This window comes from Ranitomeya variabilis, chromosome 5, assembly GCF_051348905.1.
Source record: "Ranitomeya variabilis isolate aRanVar5 chromosome 5, aRanVar5.hap1, whole genome shotgun sequence".
NCBI classification, from domain to species: Eukaryota; Metazoa; Chordata; class Amphibia; order Anura; family Dendrobatidae; genus Ranitomeya; species Ranitomeya variabilis.
This window is the reverse complement of record NC_135236.1, coordinates 651,864,551-651,879,567: the sequence shown is the minus strand read 5'-3', so window position 1 is coordinate 651,879,567 and position 15,017 is coordinate 651,864,551. Positions and strand designations below refer to the sequence as shown.

General features: G+C 42.5%; 1 protein-coding gene across 2 annotated transcripts in view; it reads left to right on the top strand.

Annotated features, from left to right (window-relative positions):
• Positions 1-15,017, top strand: part of LOC143776709 (LON peptidase N-terminal domain and RING finger protein 1-like) — a 55,564-nt gene that overhangs the window by 30,481 nt on the left and 10,066 nt on the right. For both annotated transcript variants that reach the window (XM_077266391.1, XM_077266390.1), the window contains exons 9-10: positions 4,437-4,595; positions 5,785-6,097. In XM_077266391.1, the coding sequence (XP_077122506.1) occupies positions 4,437-4,595; positions 5,785-6,097 (472 nt within the window). The remainder of the gene's footprint in view (positions 1-4,436; positions 4,596-5,784; positions 6,098-15,017) is intronic.

The following is a 15,017-nucleotide window of genomic DNA, read 5'->3' as shown; positions in this document are numbered from 1 at the left end:
GACAACTTGAAGTTGTCACAGGAGAGGGCTCAGCGCTTTGCCAACCGCCACCGCGGTGTGGGTCCCCGACTACGTGTTGGGGATTTGGTGTGGCTTTCTTCCCGCTTTGTTCCTATGAAGGTTTCCTCTCCCAAATTTAAACCTCGTTTTATTGGTCCTTACAAGATATTGGAAATTCTTAATCCTGTATCCTTTCGCCTGGATCTTCCTGTGTCGTTTGCTATCCACAACGTGTTTCATAGGTCCTTGTTGCGGCGGTACGTTGTGCCTGTGGTTCCTTCTGCTGAGCCTCCTGCTCCGGTGTTGGTTGAGGGCGAGTTGGAGTACGTGGTGGAGAAGATCTTGGATTCTCGTCTCTCCAGGCGGAGGCTTCAGTACCTGGTCAAGTGGAAGGGCTATGGTCAGGAAGATAATTCCTGGGTGGTCGCCTCTGATGTTCATGCGGCCGATTTAGTTCGTGCCTTTCACGCCGCTCATCCTGATCGCCCTGGTGGTCGTGGTGAGGGTTCGGTGACCCCTCACTAAGGGGGGGGTACTGTTGTGATTTTGCTTTTTGCTCCCTCTAGTGGTCATTAGTGATTTGACTCTGGAGCGTCTGTCTTTTCCTATATCCTCACCTGGGCCGTTAGTTCAGGGGCGTTGCTATATAAGCTCCCTGGACCTTCAGTTCAATGCCTGGCATCGTTGAAATCAGAGCTAATCTGTTGTGCTCTTGTCCTCTGATCCTGGTTCCTGTTTTCCAAGCTAAGTCTGCTTCTTTGCTTTTTGCTTTTGTTTTGTTTGGTATTTTTGTCCAGCTTGTTCCTATCTGTATCCTGACCTTTGCTGGAAGCTCTAGGGGGCTGGTGTTCTCCCCCCGGACCGTTAGACGGTTCGTGGGTTCTGGAATCTCCAGCGTGGATTTTTATAGGGTTTTTGTTGACCAGATAAGTTATCTTGCTATATTCTGCTATTAGTAAGCTGGCCTCTCTTTGCTGAACCTAGTTCATTTCTGTGTTTGTCATTTCCTCTTACCTCACCGTTATTATTTGTGGGGGGCTTGTATCTTGCTTTGGGGTCCCTTTCTCTGGAGGCAAGAGAGGTCTTTGTTTTCTTCTCCTAGGGGTAGTTAGATTCTCCGGCTGGCGCGTGTCATCTAGCGATCACCGTAGGCATGATCCCCGGCTACTTCTAGTGTTGGCGTTAGGAGTAGCTATTTGGTCAACCCAGTTACCACAGCCCTATGAGCTGGATTTTTGTATCTTGCAGACTTACACGTTCCTCTGAGACCCTGTCCACTGGGGTCATAACAGCGCATGCCGCGGGGAGCCGCTCGACACTGTGCAAGCGCGGGATTTTAGAACAGATTCCCGTGATTTCAGCGCACCTCGGAACATCAGTCGGAGTGCGTAGGCGTTGACAATATGACAATCTCATTACTGAAATAAAATGAGGTCCCACCCCTATGACTGAATGAGAAGGTACAATATAAAGTGATTTTTGGAGTTTATTACGGCGCCGTTTGGGTTGAAAACAATGTGTTAGTGATACTCACCACATCACTAAGGACACAATGGGGACAGTTTAGTTGGTAATAATGACGTGACAAGCCGGTTTTGCACGTCTGATGATCATTGTCCAAGTATGGACTGCTATGACCTGACCCGAACTCTACAGCTTCTCTACAGGTTTATATAAGGCCGGTGAGTTCGGGATAGGAAACCTACGGCCGCTTCTGATATCACAGTCCATACGCAAAGTATGAAAATTTGCAGAAATGAAAACCCGCAGCCGCCACATATCAAGCCATTGTGTCTCGAGCTGCGCCTTCCGTCTCGAAAGTGAATGAGACATTCAGGTTGAAGAAAAGATAATTGCTATAGCGAGAGCAGCTTCACGGGATAACAGAGATCACTAATTGTGGGCCCCTCCGTAATTACTCTGATATAGAGCCTCGGCAGGTGGAATTAGAAATTTGCCCTTAGATATTCTGCCGTAATTAATGTGCTCGTCCTGACCTTCGAGGCCAGAAAATGAGGATTCCTCCACCTGTATGTAATTTACTTCCCTCTGAAGTCTGCAGATTGGGCTCGTCACCGGCTCAGCGGAGATCAAAGGTCTTTTTGGCACAGGGTGCTATAGCTACAGGTGGTACAGGTGTCTTCTCCCCATTAGGAGCCGCTGCAGACAATCAGGAATTTGCTTCTATTTTTCCAGTACAAGTTTTTAATATAAACTGGATTGTGATTGGTAGCTGCATTTCATATCTAAATTATATTAATATATTTGATATCACCGGGTAGTAGCTGACAGGGTCATTCATCAAGCCCGATGGAGTGACATGTGCCAAATTCATCAAAAGGCACCCCTCATGCTAAATTTGGCACATCTTTTGGGCAGTCCGTGCTCCTGAGTCAGAAAATGTACCCTTCTGTAATTTTCTCCTTTTTATAGCCGATCTGTCAGTCATCTCTAAGCTGCACCCCTCTTGCCAAACTCCACCCATTATTTTTTTTTATTATGTTAAATGTGCCCATTATTTTTTTATTTGTGTTAAATTTGGGCATTATTTATTTATTTTTTTTAATTTTTTTATTTGTGTTAAATGTGCCCGTTATTTATTTATTTTATTTTTATTTTTTTATTTATGGTAAATGTGCCCATTATTTTTTTTTTTATTTTTTTTTATTTGTGTTAAATGTGCCCATTATTTATTTATTTTATTTTTATTTTTTTTATTTGTGTTTATAGGTGCCCATTATTTATTTATTTTATTTTTATTTATTTTATTTGTGTTAAATGTGCCCATTATTTATTTTTTTTTAAATTTATTTTATTTCTATTAAATGTGCTTATTTAGCAACTTTTCTGCCCCAGTTTTCTGGTGTAAAATATATGATGAATTCTCTTTCTGAATCTATTACTTCTAATGTCAGATGAACCATTTGGGCAAATTGGTCTTCTGCTTAGGGCCACCTCTGCAGGAAAACGCACTGTTTTTTGTAAACCCTGATAGAATGATTGAGTTTGTTTTGTCACATAATGCAGAGTATCGGCTAATTGGTATCAGGTGGAAGGGTTTGTCACACCCACAACATTATTACATGAGATGAATAAATGTATGATCGCTGGAAGAACGGGGTCGGTGTGCCCGGTTTAAATGGAAGAGTAGTATGCATTCATGAAAGCCGCTCATTTCACAAAGGGACGTTGAGACCCCCCATTCTAAGAGGCCGCTGAATTTTTCACAGCTATTATGCTCAGGGCTGTAAAGTCGGAGTCGTAAAGTCAGAGTCGTAAAGTCGGAGTCGTGAAGTCGGAGTCAGAGCCCATTTTGGTGGAATCGGAGTCAGTGTCGGTGTCATGGAAATTGAGGAGTCGAAGTCAGAGGTTTAGTTTACCGACTCCTCAGCCCTGATCATGTTGGTACTCTTGTGAGTCCCACGGTGGTATAGCCGTATATAGAACAAGCGATCAGACAATCATCATGTTCGAAAAAAGTAAAATAAAAAAAATTTGCACTTGCATGTCTACTACTCCTTTCACACAGGGGTCTACGGATCTCTCCATTCTAGAGATCGGTGGCCGAATCTTCCCTCAGCTGTTATACATTTGTATCTATCCTTGGATAGGTAACGAATGTTCCCGGGATAACCCATGTGAGAAGAAAATGACTTTAAACAGGACCAGTGACTTGTCAATAATATAAAAATGTTTTATTTGCTGTAAATGCTGCTGTTCTCCTGAGTCCGGCGTCGTCTTTCTTTTGTTCCTGCGCCTCTCTGTTCCTGAGCTATGGCCTCCTTTTCTTTGTATGTAAATATAGTCTTGTAAGCCAAGGGGGCGGGATCTTCATGATGACGCCCACAAAGAGGTGATCACCACACCCATTTGGACAACAAGATTAGATTTATACACAGGGAAGATTGGGCCATATCTCCGGAACAGAGAGACACAGGAACGGAAGAAAAACAACATCGGAATCGGGAGAAGAGTGACATTCACATCATAGAAAAAAAATACATTTTGAGGTCACGGGTCCTCTTTAAAGGGGTTGTCCACTAGTAAGTACCGCTAGTGTACGAGATAAAATAAAACAAAGCATACTTACTTACTTCATTGGATCAGCTTTGAGCTCTGTATCTTCTTGTACTCGGAGGAGAGGACCAGTGCTGTCTTTTTCTTTTAGGATATGTTGTGGGCAAAATGAGTTTTCCATTAGTGGACAATCCCTTTAAAACCATACAAGTAATAGGGATTAGAGCTGTAAAACTATAAATAAAATTCATTCCAGATACAGATTTTCGAGTTACTAGAAAAAATCTTCCATAAAATATACTTCCGGTAATAAGTGACTGGATGATGTGGTGTGTCATGAAGGAAGCTCTCGCCACAGTCCACAATGTCTGACTCCACATAAAAGTTACTGACTTATTGTTCTTTACGGTTGGTTTCAGTCTGGTTAGTAACGTGCCGATCTTCGTGTGTACCGTGGCCTTCCCCGGAGTCGCCTGTCCTCTCCATGTGTTCGAACCACGTTACCGCCTCATGATGCGCCGCTGCCTCGAAGCTGGGACTAAGAGCTTTGGGATGTGTTTATATGAAAGCGGAAAAAGGTACTGATCGGTAATCCTACATGTCCTAGGTGTATTCTTCCAAAGCTTCACATCATTCTGTACCGCTATACATTAACCCAAACACTACCAATATCTATAAAACTGTTTGTACTTAAGAGGCAAGTGGAGTATATGAACATCCAAGTAGTCATCACGTTTGAGGAGCACCTTGGCCAGTAGCCCTCACATTGATGAAAAGGTATCCTTGTGAGTTCCTGGATACTGCATTGTGTGACGTCACCATATAGCTACGGACAGTAGCACAGACCCAAAAAGATCCAATGCGTTTCAGGAAAACGGGGTTGAAGACCCCTTTTCAATTCGGTCCCAGAAAGAGAGAGATATGTTTTATGTAGTCACAACTATATCTGGAGGATCTGTCCTTTTTCCTAATTACATAGACAATGCATTGAATGGAATGAGTGCTGGGTAATAATGTATGTTCCCTGTGTTGGCGCAGTCGAAAAATTAAATGCTCACTCCCACAATTTCCACAGATAATAGCTGGTCGCTGGGTGGACTGCATCAGGAAACTTTGTGATCAGTTTGTCACAAAGTAGGCATTATCCAAAGCGTAGAACCCCTTTAAAGAGAACCTGTCACTTGCCATACATATGTCATTTTTTTTATCTGGCATAAAAGCCGCTGTTCTCCTGAATCCGGCGTTGTTTTTCTTTTGCTCCCTCGCCTCTCCGTTCCTGAGATATGGCCCCTTTTTCCCTGTATGTAAATTTAGTCGTTGCAACTCTTTTTAAGGACCACACCCACTTAGTTGAAAAGACTAGATTTACATACAGGGAAAAAGGGGCCATATCTCTGGAACAGAGAGGCGCAGGAACAAAAGAAAAACAACGCCGGATTCAGGAGAACAGCTGCTTTTGTGCCAGATAAAAAAATGACATATGTATGGCAAGTGACTGGTTCTCTTTAAAGGGGTTCTATGCTATGGATAATGCCTACTTTGTGACAAACTGATCACAAAGTCTCCTGATGCAGTCCACCCAGCCACCAGCTATTATCTGTGGAAAACAAATTTGGGAGCATTCAAATTTTCTACCTTGCCAACACAGGGAACATAAAGTATTTACACTAGGTAAAATAAATCATATATTTCTGCCAAGTGACAGGTCCTTTTTAATTATTCACTGTCTGCTATTGATCCTTCATCCATGATTTTTGGTTTGTGCAGCTTTGCAGACTACGGGTGTATGCTGGAGATCCAGCACTTGGACTATTTACCCGACGGTCGGTCATTGGTGGAGACAGAAGGGAGAAGACGTTTCCGGGTACTTCAAAGGGGCCTGTTAGATGGATATCACAAAGCGGAGATAGAGTACCTTGCGGACAAGAAGCTGGAGGGCGAAGAATTGCAGGAAGTACAAGGATTACATGACATGGTGTATCAGCAGATGGAGGAATGCTTCTCCCAGCACATCGGAAGCCTTCCACGCCGCATCTTCATGCATCATGCCAGTCCACCTCCCAAAGAGGATGACATACAGGTCAGTGCTCATGGCAAGAACAGCTCACCTCCCAAAGAGGATGACATACAAGTCAGTGCTCACAGCAAGGACAGCGCACCTCCCAAAGAAGATGACATATAGGTTAGTGCTCACGGCAAGGACAGCCCACCTCCCAAAGAGGATGACAAACAGGTCAGTGCTCACGGCTAGGACAACCCACCTCCCAAAGAGGATGACATACAGGTCAGTGCTCACGGCAAGGACAGTCCACCTCCCAATGAGAATGACATACAGGTTAGTGCTCACGGTAAGGACAGCCAACCTCTCAAAGAGTATGACATACAGGTCAGTGCTCACGGCAAGGACAGTCCACCTGCCAAAGAGGTTGACATACAGGTCAGTGCTCACGGCAAGGACTGCAGGATAAATGGTACAGTGTTATGGTGATCATGCTCAAAAGAAGTCAGTTGTGCTGATCACATACAGAGTCCACTTGATGGAGTCCTGCGCCATTTAATGGGAGCCTGTCGGGACAGTTTTACTACTGCACCTAGTAGTATGGCGGTATAAATAAAATTATGCCAGTGCTAAGAAATCAAGCTTCAAACCAATTTAGCATTGAAGTGCATTTGGGGTGTGTCAATGCATTCTCGGTACATCTTTGACATATTTGTACTCCCACGGGAGATCTTCATCCATACTGTCTGTATACTACAATACTGGAGCATTGCAATGTATCGTACAAGCGATGATCACAGGTTAAAGTCTCCTAGGTGGATTAAAAAATAAGTAAAAGTTAATAAAAAAAAGTAAAAAATTAAAAAATGCATTTGTTATCGCTGCAATGGCGATTCTTGGTCACTTCATGTTCTGAAAAAAAAGTAGAAAAAAAACACAAATTGTAACCATAAAAACAATGCAAAAAATCAAGCCCTTACACAGCTCCATCAATGAAAAAATAAGAGTCCTCCGAAAAATGGCAACATACAGTTAAGTCCATATATATTTGGACAGAGACAACATTTTTCTAATTTTGGTTATAGACATTACCACAATAAATTGTAAACAAAACAATTCAGATGCAGTTGAAGTTCAGACTTTCAGCTCTCATTTGAGGGTATCCACATTAAAATTGGATGAAGGGTTTAGGAGTTTCAGCTCCTTAACATGTGCCACCCTGTTTTTAAAGGGACCAAAAGTAATTGGACAGATTCAATAATTTTAAATAAAATGTTCATTTTTAGTACTTGGTTGAAAACCCTTTGTTGGCAATGACTGCCTGAAGTCTTGAACTCATGGACATCACCAGACGCTGTGTTTCCTCCTTTTTGATTCTCTGCCAGGCCTTCACTGCGGTGGTTTTCAGTTGCTGTTTGTTTGTGGGCCTTTCTGTCTGAAGTTTAGTCTTTAACAAGTGAAATGCATGCTCAATTGGGTTGAGATCAGGTGACTGACTTGGCCATTCAAGAATATTCCACTTCTTTGCTTTAATTAACTCCTGGGTTGCTTTGGCTTCATGTTTTGGGTCATTGTCTATCTGTAGGATGAAACGACGGCCAATCAGTTTGGCTGCATTTGGCTGGATCTGAGCACACAGTATGGCGGCTCTGAATACCTCAGAATTCATTCCTGTGTCACATCATCAATAAACACTAGTGACCCAGTGCCACTGGCAGCCATGCATGCCCAAGCCATCACACTGCCTCCGCCGTGGTTTACAGATGATGTGGTATGCTTTGGATCATGAGCTGTACCACGCCTTCAACATACTTTCCTCTTTCCATCATTCTGGTAGAGGTTGATCTTGGTTTCATCTGTCCAAAGAATGTTCTTCCAGAACTGTGCTGGCCTTTTTAGATGTTTTTTTAAGCAAAGTCCAGTCTATCCTTTTTATTCTTGATGCTTATGAGTGGCACCGTGCAGTGAACCCTCTGTATTTACTTTCATGCAGTCTTCTCTTTATGGTAGATTTGGATATTGATACGCCAACCTCCTGGAGAGTGTTGGTCACTTGGTTGGCTGTTGTGAAGGGGTTTCTCTTCACCATGGAGATTATTCTGCGATCATCCACCACTGTTGTCTTCCGTCTTTGTCTGTGGTCTTTTTGCATTGATGAGTTCACCAGTGCTTTCTTTCTTTCTCAGGATGTACCAAACTGTAGATTTTGCCACTCCTAATATTGTAGCAATTTCTCGGATGTTTTTTTCTGTTTTCACAACTCAAGGATGGCTTGTTTCACCTGCATGGAGAGCTCCTTTGACCGCATGTTTACTTCACAGCAAAACCTTCCAAATGCAAGCACCGCACCTCAAATCAACTCCAGGCCTTTTATCTGCTTAGTTGAGAATGACATAACGCAGGGATTGCCCACACCTGTCCATGAAATAGCCTTGGAGTCAATTGTCCAATTACTTTTGGTCCCTTTAAAAACAGGGTGGCACATGTTAAGGAGGTGAAACTCCTAAACCCTTCATCCAATTTTAATGTGGATACCCTCAAATGAAAGCTGAAAGTCTGAACTTCAACTGCATCTGAATTGTTTTGTTTAAAATTCATTGTGGTAATGTCTATAACCAAAAGTAGAAAAATGTTGTCTCTGTCCAAATATATATGGACCTAACTGTAAACCCAATTTATTTTTTCAAGCTTACAGTGGTATTCCTATCTCCAAGATCCTAACCCAATATGTATGAGGTGTAATAATAATATTATTAGCAAATTAGTTGGGGGACTTCAACTACCCTGAAATAGATTGGGGAACAGAAACCTGCAGTTCCAGTAAAGGTAATCGGTTTTTGACAACTATGAGAGACAATTACCTTTCACAACTGGTTCAGGACCCAACAAGAAGGGGGGCACTGCTAGACCTAATATTAACCAACAGGCCAGACCGCATATCAAATATAAGGGTTGGGGGTCACTTGGGGAATAGTGATCACAAAATAATAAGTTTTCATGTCTCCTTTAATAAGATGTGTAGTAGAGGGGTGACAAGGACACTAAACTTCAGGAGGGCAAATTTCCAACGGAGGAGAGATGATCTTGGTGCAATTAACTGGGACAATATCCTGAGACATAAAAATACACAAAGAAAATGGGAGACGTTTATTAGCATCCTGGATAGGACCTGTGCACAGTATATACCGTATGGGAATAAACATACTAGAAATAGGAGGAAACCAATATGGCTAAATAGAGCTGTAAGGGGCGCAATAAGTGATAAAAAGAAAGCATTTAGAGAATTAAAGGAAGTAGGTAGTGAGGAGGCATTAAATAAATACAGAAAATTAAATAAATTCTGTAAAAAGCAAATCAAGGCAGCAAAGATTGAGACAGAGAGACTCATTGCCAGAGAGAGTAAAAATAATCCCAAAATATTCTTTAACTACGTAAATAGTGAGAAACTGAAAAATGATAGTGTTGGCCCCCTTAAAAATAGTCTGGGTGAAATGGTGGATGAGGATGAGGAAAAAGCCAATATGCTAAATGACTTTTTTTCATCAGTATTTACACAAGAAAATCCCATGGCAGACAAAATGATCAGTGATAACAAAAATTCCCCATTAAGTGTCACCTGCTTAACCCAGCAGGAAGTACGGCGGCGTCTAAAAATCACTAAAATTGACAAATCTCCGGGCCCGGATGGGATCCACCCCCGAGTACTGCAGGAATTAAGTACAGTCATTGATAGACCATTATTTTTAATCTTTAGAGTCCATAATAACAGGGTCTGTACCACAGGACTGGCGTATAGCAAATGTGGTGCCAATATTCAAAAAGGGGACAAAAACTGAACTCTGAAATTATAGGCCAGTAAGCTTAACCTCTACTGTGGGTAAAATCCTGGAGGGCTTTCTAAGGGATGCTATGCTGGAGTATCTGAAGAGGAATAACCTCATGACCCAGTATCAGCACGGGTTTACTAGGGACCGTTCATGTCACACTAATTTGATCAGCTTCTATGAAGAGGTAAGTTCTGGACTGGACCAAGGGAACCCAGTAGATGTAGTGTATATGGACTTTTCAAAAGCTTTTGATACGGTGCCACACAAAAGGTTGATACATAACATGAGAATAATGGGGATAGGGGAAAATATGTGTAAGTAGGTTGAGAGCTGGCTTGGGGATAGGAAACAAAGGGTGGTTATTAATGGAGCACACTCGGACTGGGTCGCGGTTAGCAGTGGGGTACCACAGGGGTCAGTATTGGGCCCTCTTCTTTTTAATATATTTATTAATGACCTTGTAGGGGGCATTCATAGTAGAATTTCAATATTTGCAGATGACACTAAACTCTGCAGGGTAATCAATACAGGGGAGGACAATTTTATATTACAGGATGATTTATGTAAACTAGAAGCTTGGGCTGATAAATGGCAAATGAGCTTTAATGGGGATAAATGTAAGGTCATGCACTTGGGTAGAAGTAATAAGATGTATAACTATGTGCTTAATTCTAAAACTCTGGGCAAAACCGTCAATGAAAAAGCCCTGGGTGTATGGGTGGATGACAAACTCATATTCAGTGGCCAGTGTCAGGCAGCTGCTACAAAGGCAAATAAAATAATGGGATGCATTAAAAGAGGCATAGATGCTCATGAGGAGAACATAATTTTACCTCTATACAAGTCACTAGTTCGACCACACTTAGAATACTGTGCACAGTTCTGGTCTCCGGTGTATAAGAAAGACATAGCTGAACTAGAGCGGGTGCAGAGAAGAGCGATCAAGGTTATTAGAGGACTGGGGGGTCTGCAATACCAAGATAGGTTATTACACTTGGGGCTATTTAGTTTGGAAAAACGAAGGCTAAGGGGTGATCTTATTTTAATGTATAAAGATATGAGGGGACAGTACAAAGACCTTTCTGATGATCTTTTAATCATAGACCGGTGACAGGGACAAGAGGGCATCCTCTACGTCTGGAGGAAAAAAGGTTTAAGCATAATAACAGACGCAGATTCTTTACAGTAAGAGCAGTGAGACTATGGAACTCTCTGCCGTATGATGTTGTAATGAGTGATTCATTACGTAAATTTAAGGGGTCTGGATGCCTTTCTGGAAAAGTATAATGTTACAGGTTATATATACTAGATTTCTTGATAGGGTGTTGATCCAGGGAACTAGTCTGATTGCCGTATGTGGGGTCGGGAAGGAATTTTTTTCCCCAATGTGTAGCTTACTCTTTGCCACATGGTGTTTTTTTGCCTTCCCCTGGATCAACATGTTAGGGCATGTTAGGTTAGGCTATGGGTTGAACTAGATGGACTTAAAGTCTTCCTTCAACCTTAATAACTATGTTACTATGTTACTAAATATCTCCAATTAGAAATGTATCATAGTTCTTCTGATTCGCTATGTCTCTTTCCTCATGTGCAGGCATTGCAGGACCCTAGTTATCCATGTCTACGACCACTGATGTAGTGACAATTAGCTAGTGGTCGTAACCATGGATATCTAAGGTCCTGCAATGCCTGCACATGAGAAAAGAGACATAGCGAATCAGAAGAACTATACTACATCTCTAATTGGAGGTATTTGCTAATATTATTATGATTACACATCTATATATATAATCGTCTAAGGTCCACTTCCGTCTGTTTGTCTGTCACAGAAATCCTGCGTCACTGATTGGTCGCGGCCGGCTGGGCGCGACCAATCAGCAACAGGCGCAGTCCGGCCGCGAATTTGGCGCGGGATTTGAACTAAGCTTTGCTGATTGGTCGCGCCCGGCCTGCCGCGACCAATCAGCGACATTGGTGCGGGATTTAAATACAGTGCGCGATGTTGTGAATTGGATTTTTTGGCTCCCTCTTGTGGTCACTAGCGACATGACACTTTGAGTTTCTTTCCTCATCTTTGTACCCACCTGGCTCGTTAGTCCAGGGGTGTTGCTATTTAAGCTTCCTGGATTTTCAGTCTGGTGCCTGGCATCGTTGTAATCAGTTCCTTTCTGTTTGCTCCTGTCTGCTGGTCCTGGTTCTTGCAAAATAAGCTAAGTCCTGCTTCCTTATTTTTTGGATATTTGCATTGCTCTTATTTTTTGTCCAGCTTGTACTAAATGTGATTCCTGATTTTGCTGGAAGCTCTAGGGGGCTGATATTCTCCCCCTGGGCCGTTAGACGGTTCGGGGGTTCTTGAATAATCAGCGTGGAAATTTTGATAGTGTTTTTGCTGACCGTATAAGTCATCTTCCTATATTCTGCTATTAGTCAGTGGGCCTCTCTTTGCTAAAAACCTAGTTCATTCTTACGTTTGTCTTTTCTTCTTACCTCACCGTTATTATTTGTTGGGGGCTTGTATCCAACTTTTGGGGTCTTTTCTCTGGAGGCAAGAAAGGTCTATCTTTTCCCTTCTAGGGTTAGTTAGTTCTCCGGCTGGCGCGAGATGTCTAGAACCAACGTAGGTACGTTCCCCGGCTGCTGCTATTTGTGGTGCTAGGATCAGGTATACGGTCAGCCTAGTTACCACTGCCCTATGAGCTGGTTTTTGTGTTTGCAGACTTGGTAATAACTTCTGAGACCCTCTGCCATTGGGGTCATAACAGCGCGACCAGTCAGTGAAGCGTGGTTCAAATCCCATGCCAATTCGCGGCCGGACTGCGCCTGTCGCTGATTGGTCGCGCCCGGCTGGCCGCGACCAATCAGCGATATTGGGGCGGGATTTAAACACCGCTTCACTTTTTACTATTGATTCTGCCTATGCTATGTGGCGGTGCTATATACTACATGGGCTGTGTTATATGCTACGTGGCTGTGCTATATACTACATGGCTGTGTTAGGCTGGTTTCACACTTGCGTTTTTGTCTGCAGCGTTTTTCCCCCTATATTTAACATTGAAAACGCATGTGTTTTTTTGTATGCGTTTGGTCGCGTTTTCAAACGCATGCGTTTTTTTTCTGCATGCGTTCATTTTCAAAAATGCAACCTGTAGTATTTTTTGGCGCGTTTATGTAAACGCATGCGTTTTTAAGCACATGCGTTTGTTTGCGTTAAAAACGCATGCGTTTTTATAGAAAAAAAACAGAAAACACACTGAAAAGTCACCCACCACCATCAAGGTGATAAAGGGATCCAAACCCTAACCCTACCCCAAACCTCACCCCTAACCGTTTATTGAACATTTTCTGACAGTCATAGTGCCACGTATTTCAGTGCCACGTATTTCAGTGCCACGTATATAAGTGCCACGTATTTAAGTGCCACGTATTTCAGTGCCACGTATTTCAGTGCCACGTATTTAAGTGCCGCATACTATAAATACTATAACTACGTGGTTATATGTGGCACTGAAATATCGTGGCACGTAAATACGTGGCACTTAAATGTGTGGCACTTAAATGCGTGGCACTTAAATACGTGGCACTTAAATACGTGGCACTTAAATACGTGGCACTTAAATACGTGGCACTTATATACGTGGCACTTATATACGTGGCACTTAAATACGTGGCACTTAAATACGTGGCACTTAAATACGTGGCACTTATATACGTGGCACTTATATACGTGGCACTTATATAAGTGGCCACTGGGTAGGGTTAGGGGTAGGGTTTTTTGTTTTTTTCTTGTTTTCTTGTGTTTTTCTATAAAAACGCATGCGTCTAAAAAACGCATGCGTTTTACCGCGTTTACATGCGTTTTTTCACTTAAAAAACGCATGCAGATAAAAACGCAAGTGTGAAACCAGCCTTATATGCTATGTGGGCTGTGTTATATGCTACGTGGGCTGTGCTATATACTACGTGGGCTGTGTTATATGCTATGCAATATACTACGTGGCTGTGTTATATACTACGTGGCTGTGCAATATACTATGTGGGCTGTGCTATATACTACGTGGGCTGTGCTATATACTACGTGGGCTGTGCTATGTGGGCTGTGCAATATACTACGTGGCTGTGCACTATATATACGTGGCTTTGCTATATACTACGTGGCTTTGCTATATACTACGTGGCTGTGCTATATACTACGTGGCTGTGTTATATACTAAGTGGCTGTGTTATATGCTACGTGGTTGTGCTATATACTATGTGGCTGTGTTATATGCTACGTGGCTGTGCTATATACTACGTGGCTGTGCTATATACTACATGGCTGTGCAATATACTATGTGGCTGTGATATATACAACGTGGGCTGTGTTATGTGCTACGTGGCTGTGCTGTATACTACATGGCTGTGCTATATACTATGTGGTTGTGCTATATACTACGTGGCTGTGGTGTATACAACATGGCTGTGCTATATACTATGTGGGCTGTTATATGCTACGTGGGCTGTGCTATATACTACGTGGGCTGTGTTATATGCTATGCAATATACTACGTGGCTGTGTTATATACTACGTGGCTGTGCAATATACTATGTGGGCTGTGCTATATACTACGTGGGCTGTGCTATATACTACGTGGGCTGTGCTATGTGGGCTGTGCAATATACTACGTGGCTGTGCACTATATATACGTGGCTTTGCTATATACTACGTGGCTTTGCTATATACTACGTGGCTGTGCTATATACTACGTGGCTGTGTTATATACTAAGTGGCTGTGTTATATGCTACGTGGTTGTGCTATATACTATGTGGCTGTGTTATATGCTACGTGGCTGTGCTATATACTACGTGGCTGTGCTATATACTACATGGCTGTGCAATATACTATGTGGCTGTGATATATACAACGTGGGCTGTGTTATGTGCTACGTGGCTGTGCTGTATACTACATGGCTGTGCTATATACTATGTGGTTGTGCTATATACTACGTGGCTGTGGTGTATACAACATGGCTGTGCTATATACTATGTGGGCTGTTATATGCTACGTGGGCTGTGCAGTATACTACGTGGCTGTGTTATATGCTACGTGGGCTGTGTTATATGCTACATGGGCTGTGCTATATACGTGGCTGTGTTACATACTACGTGGGCTGTGTTATATGCTATTCAATATACT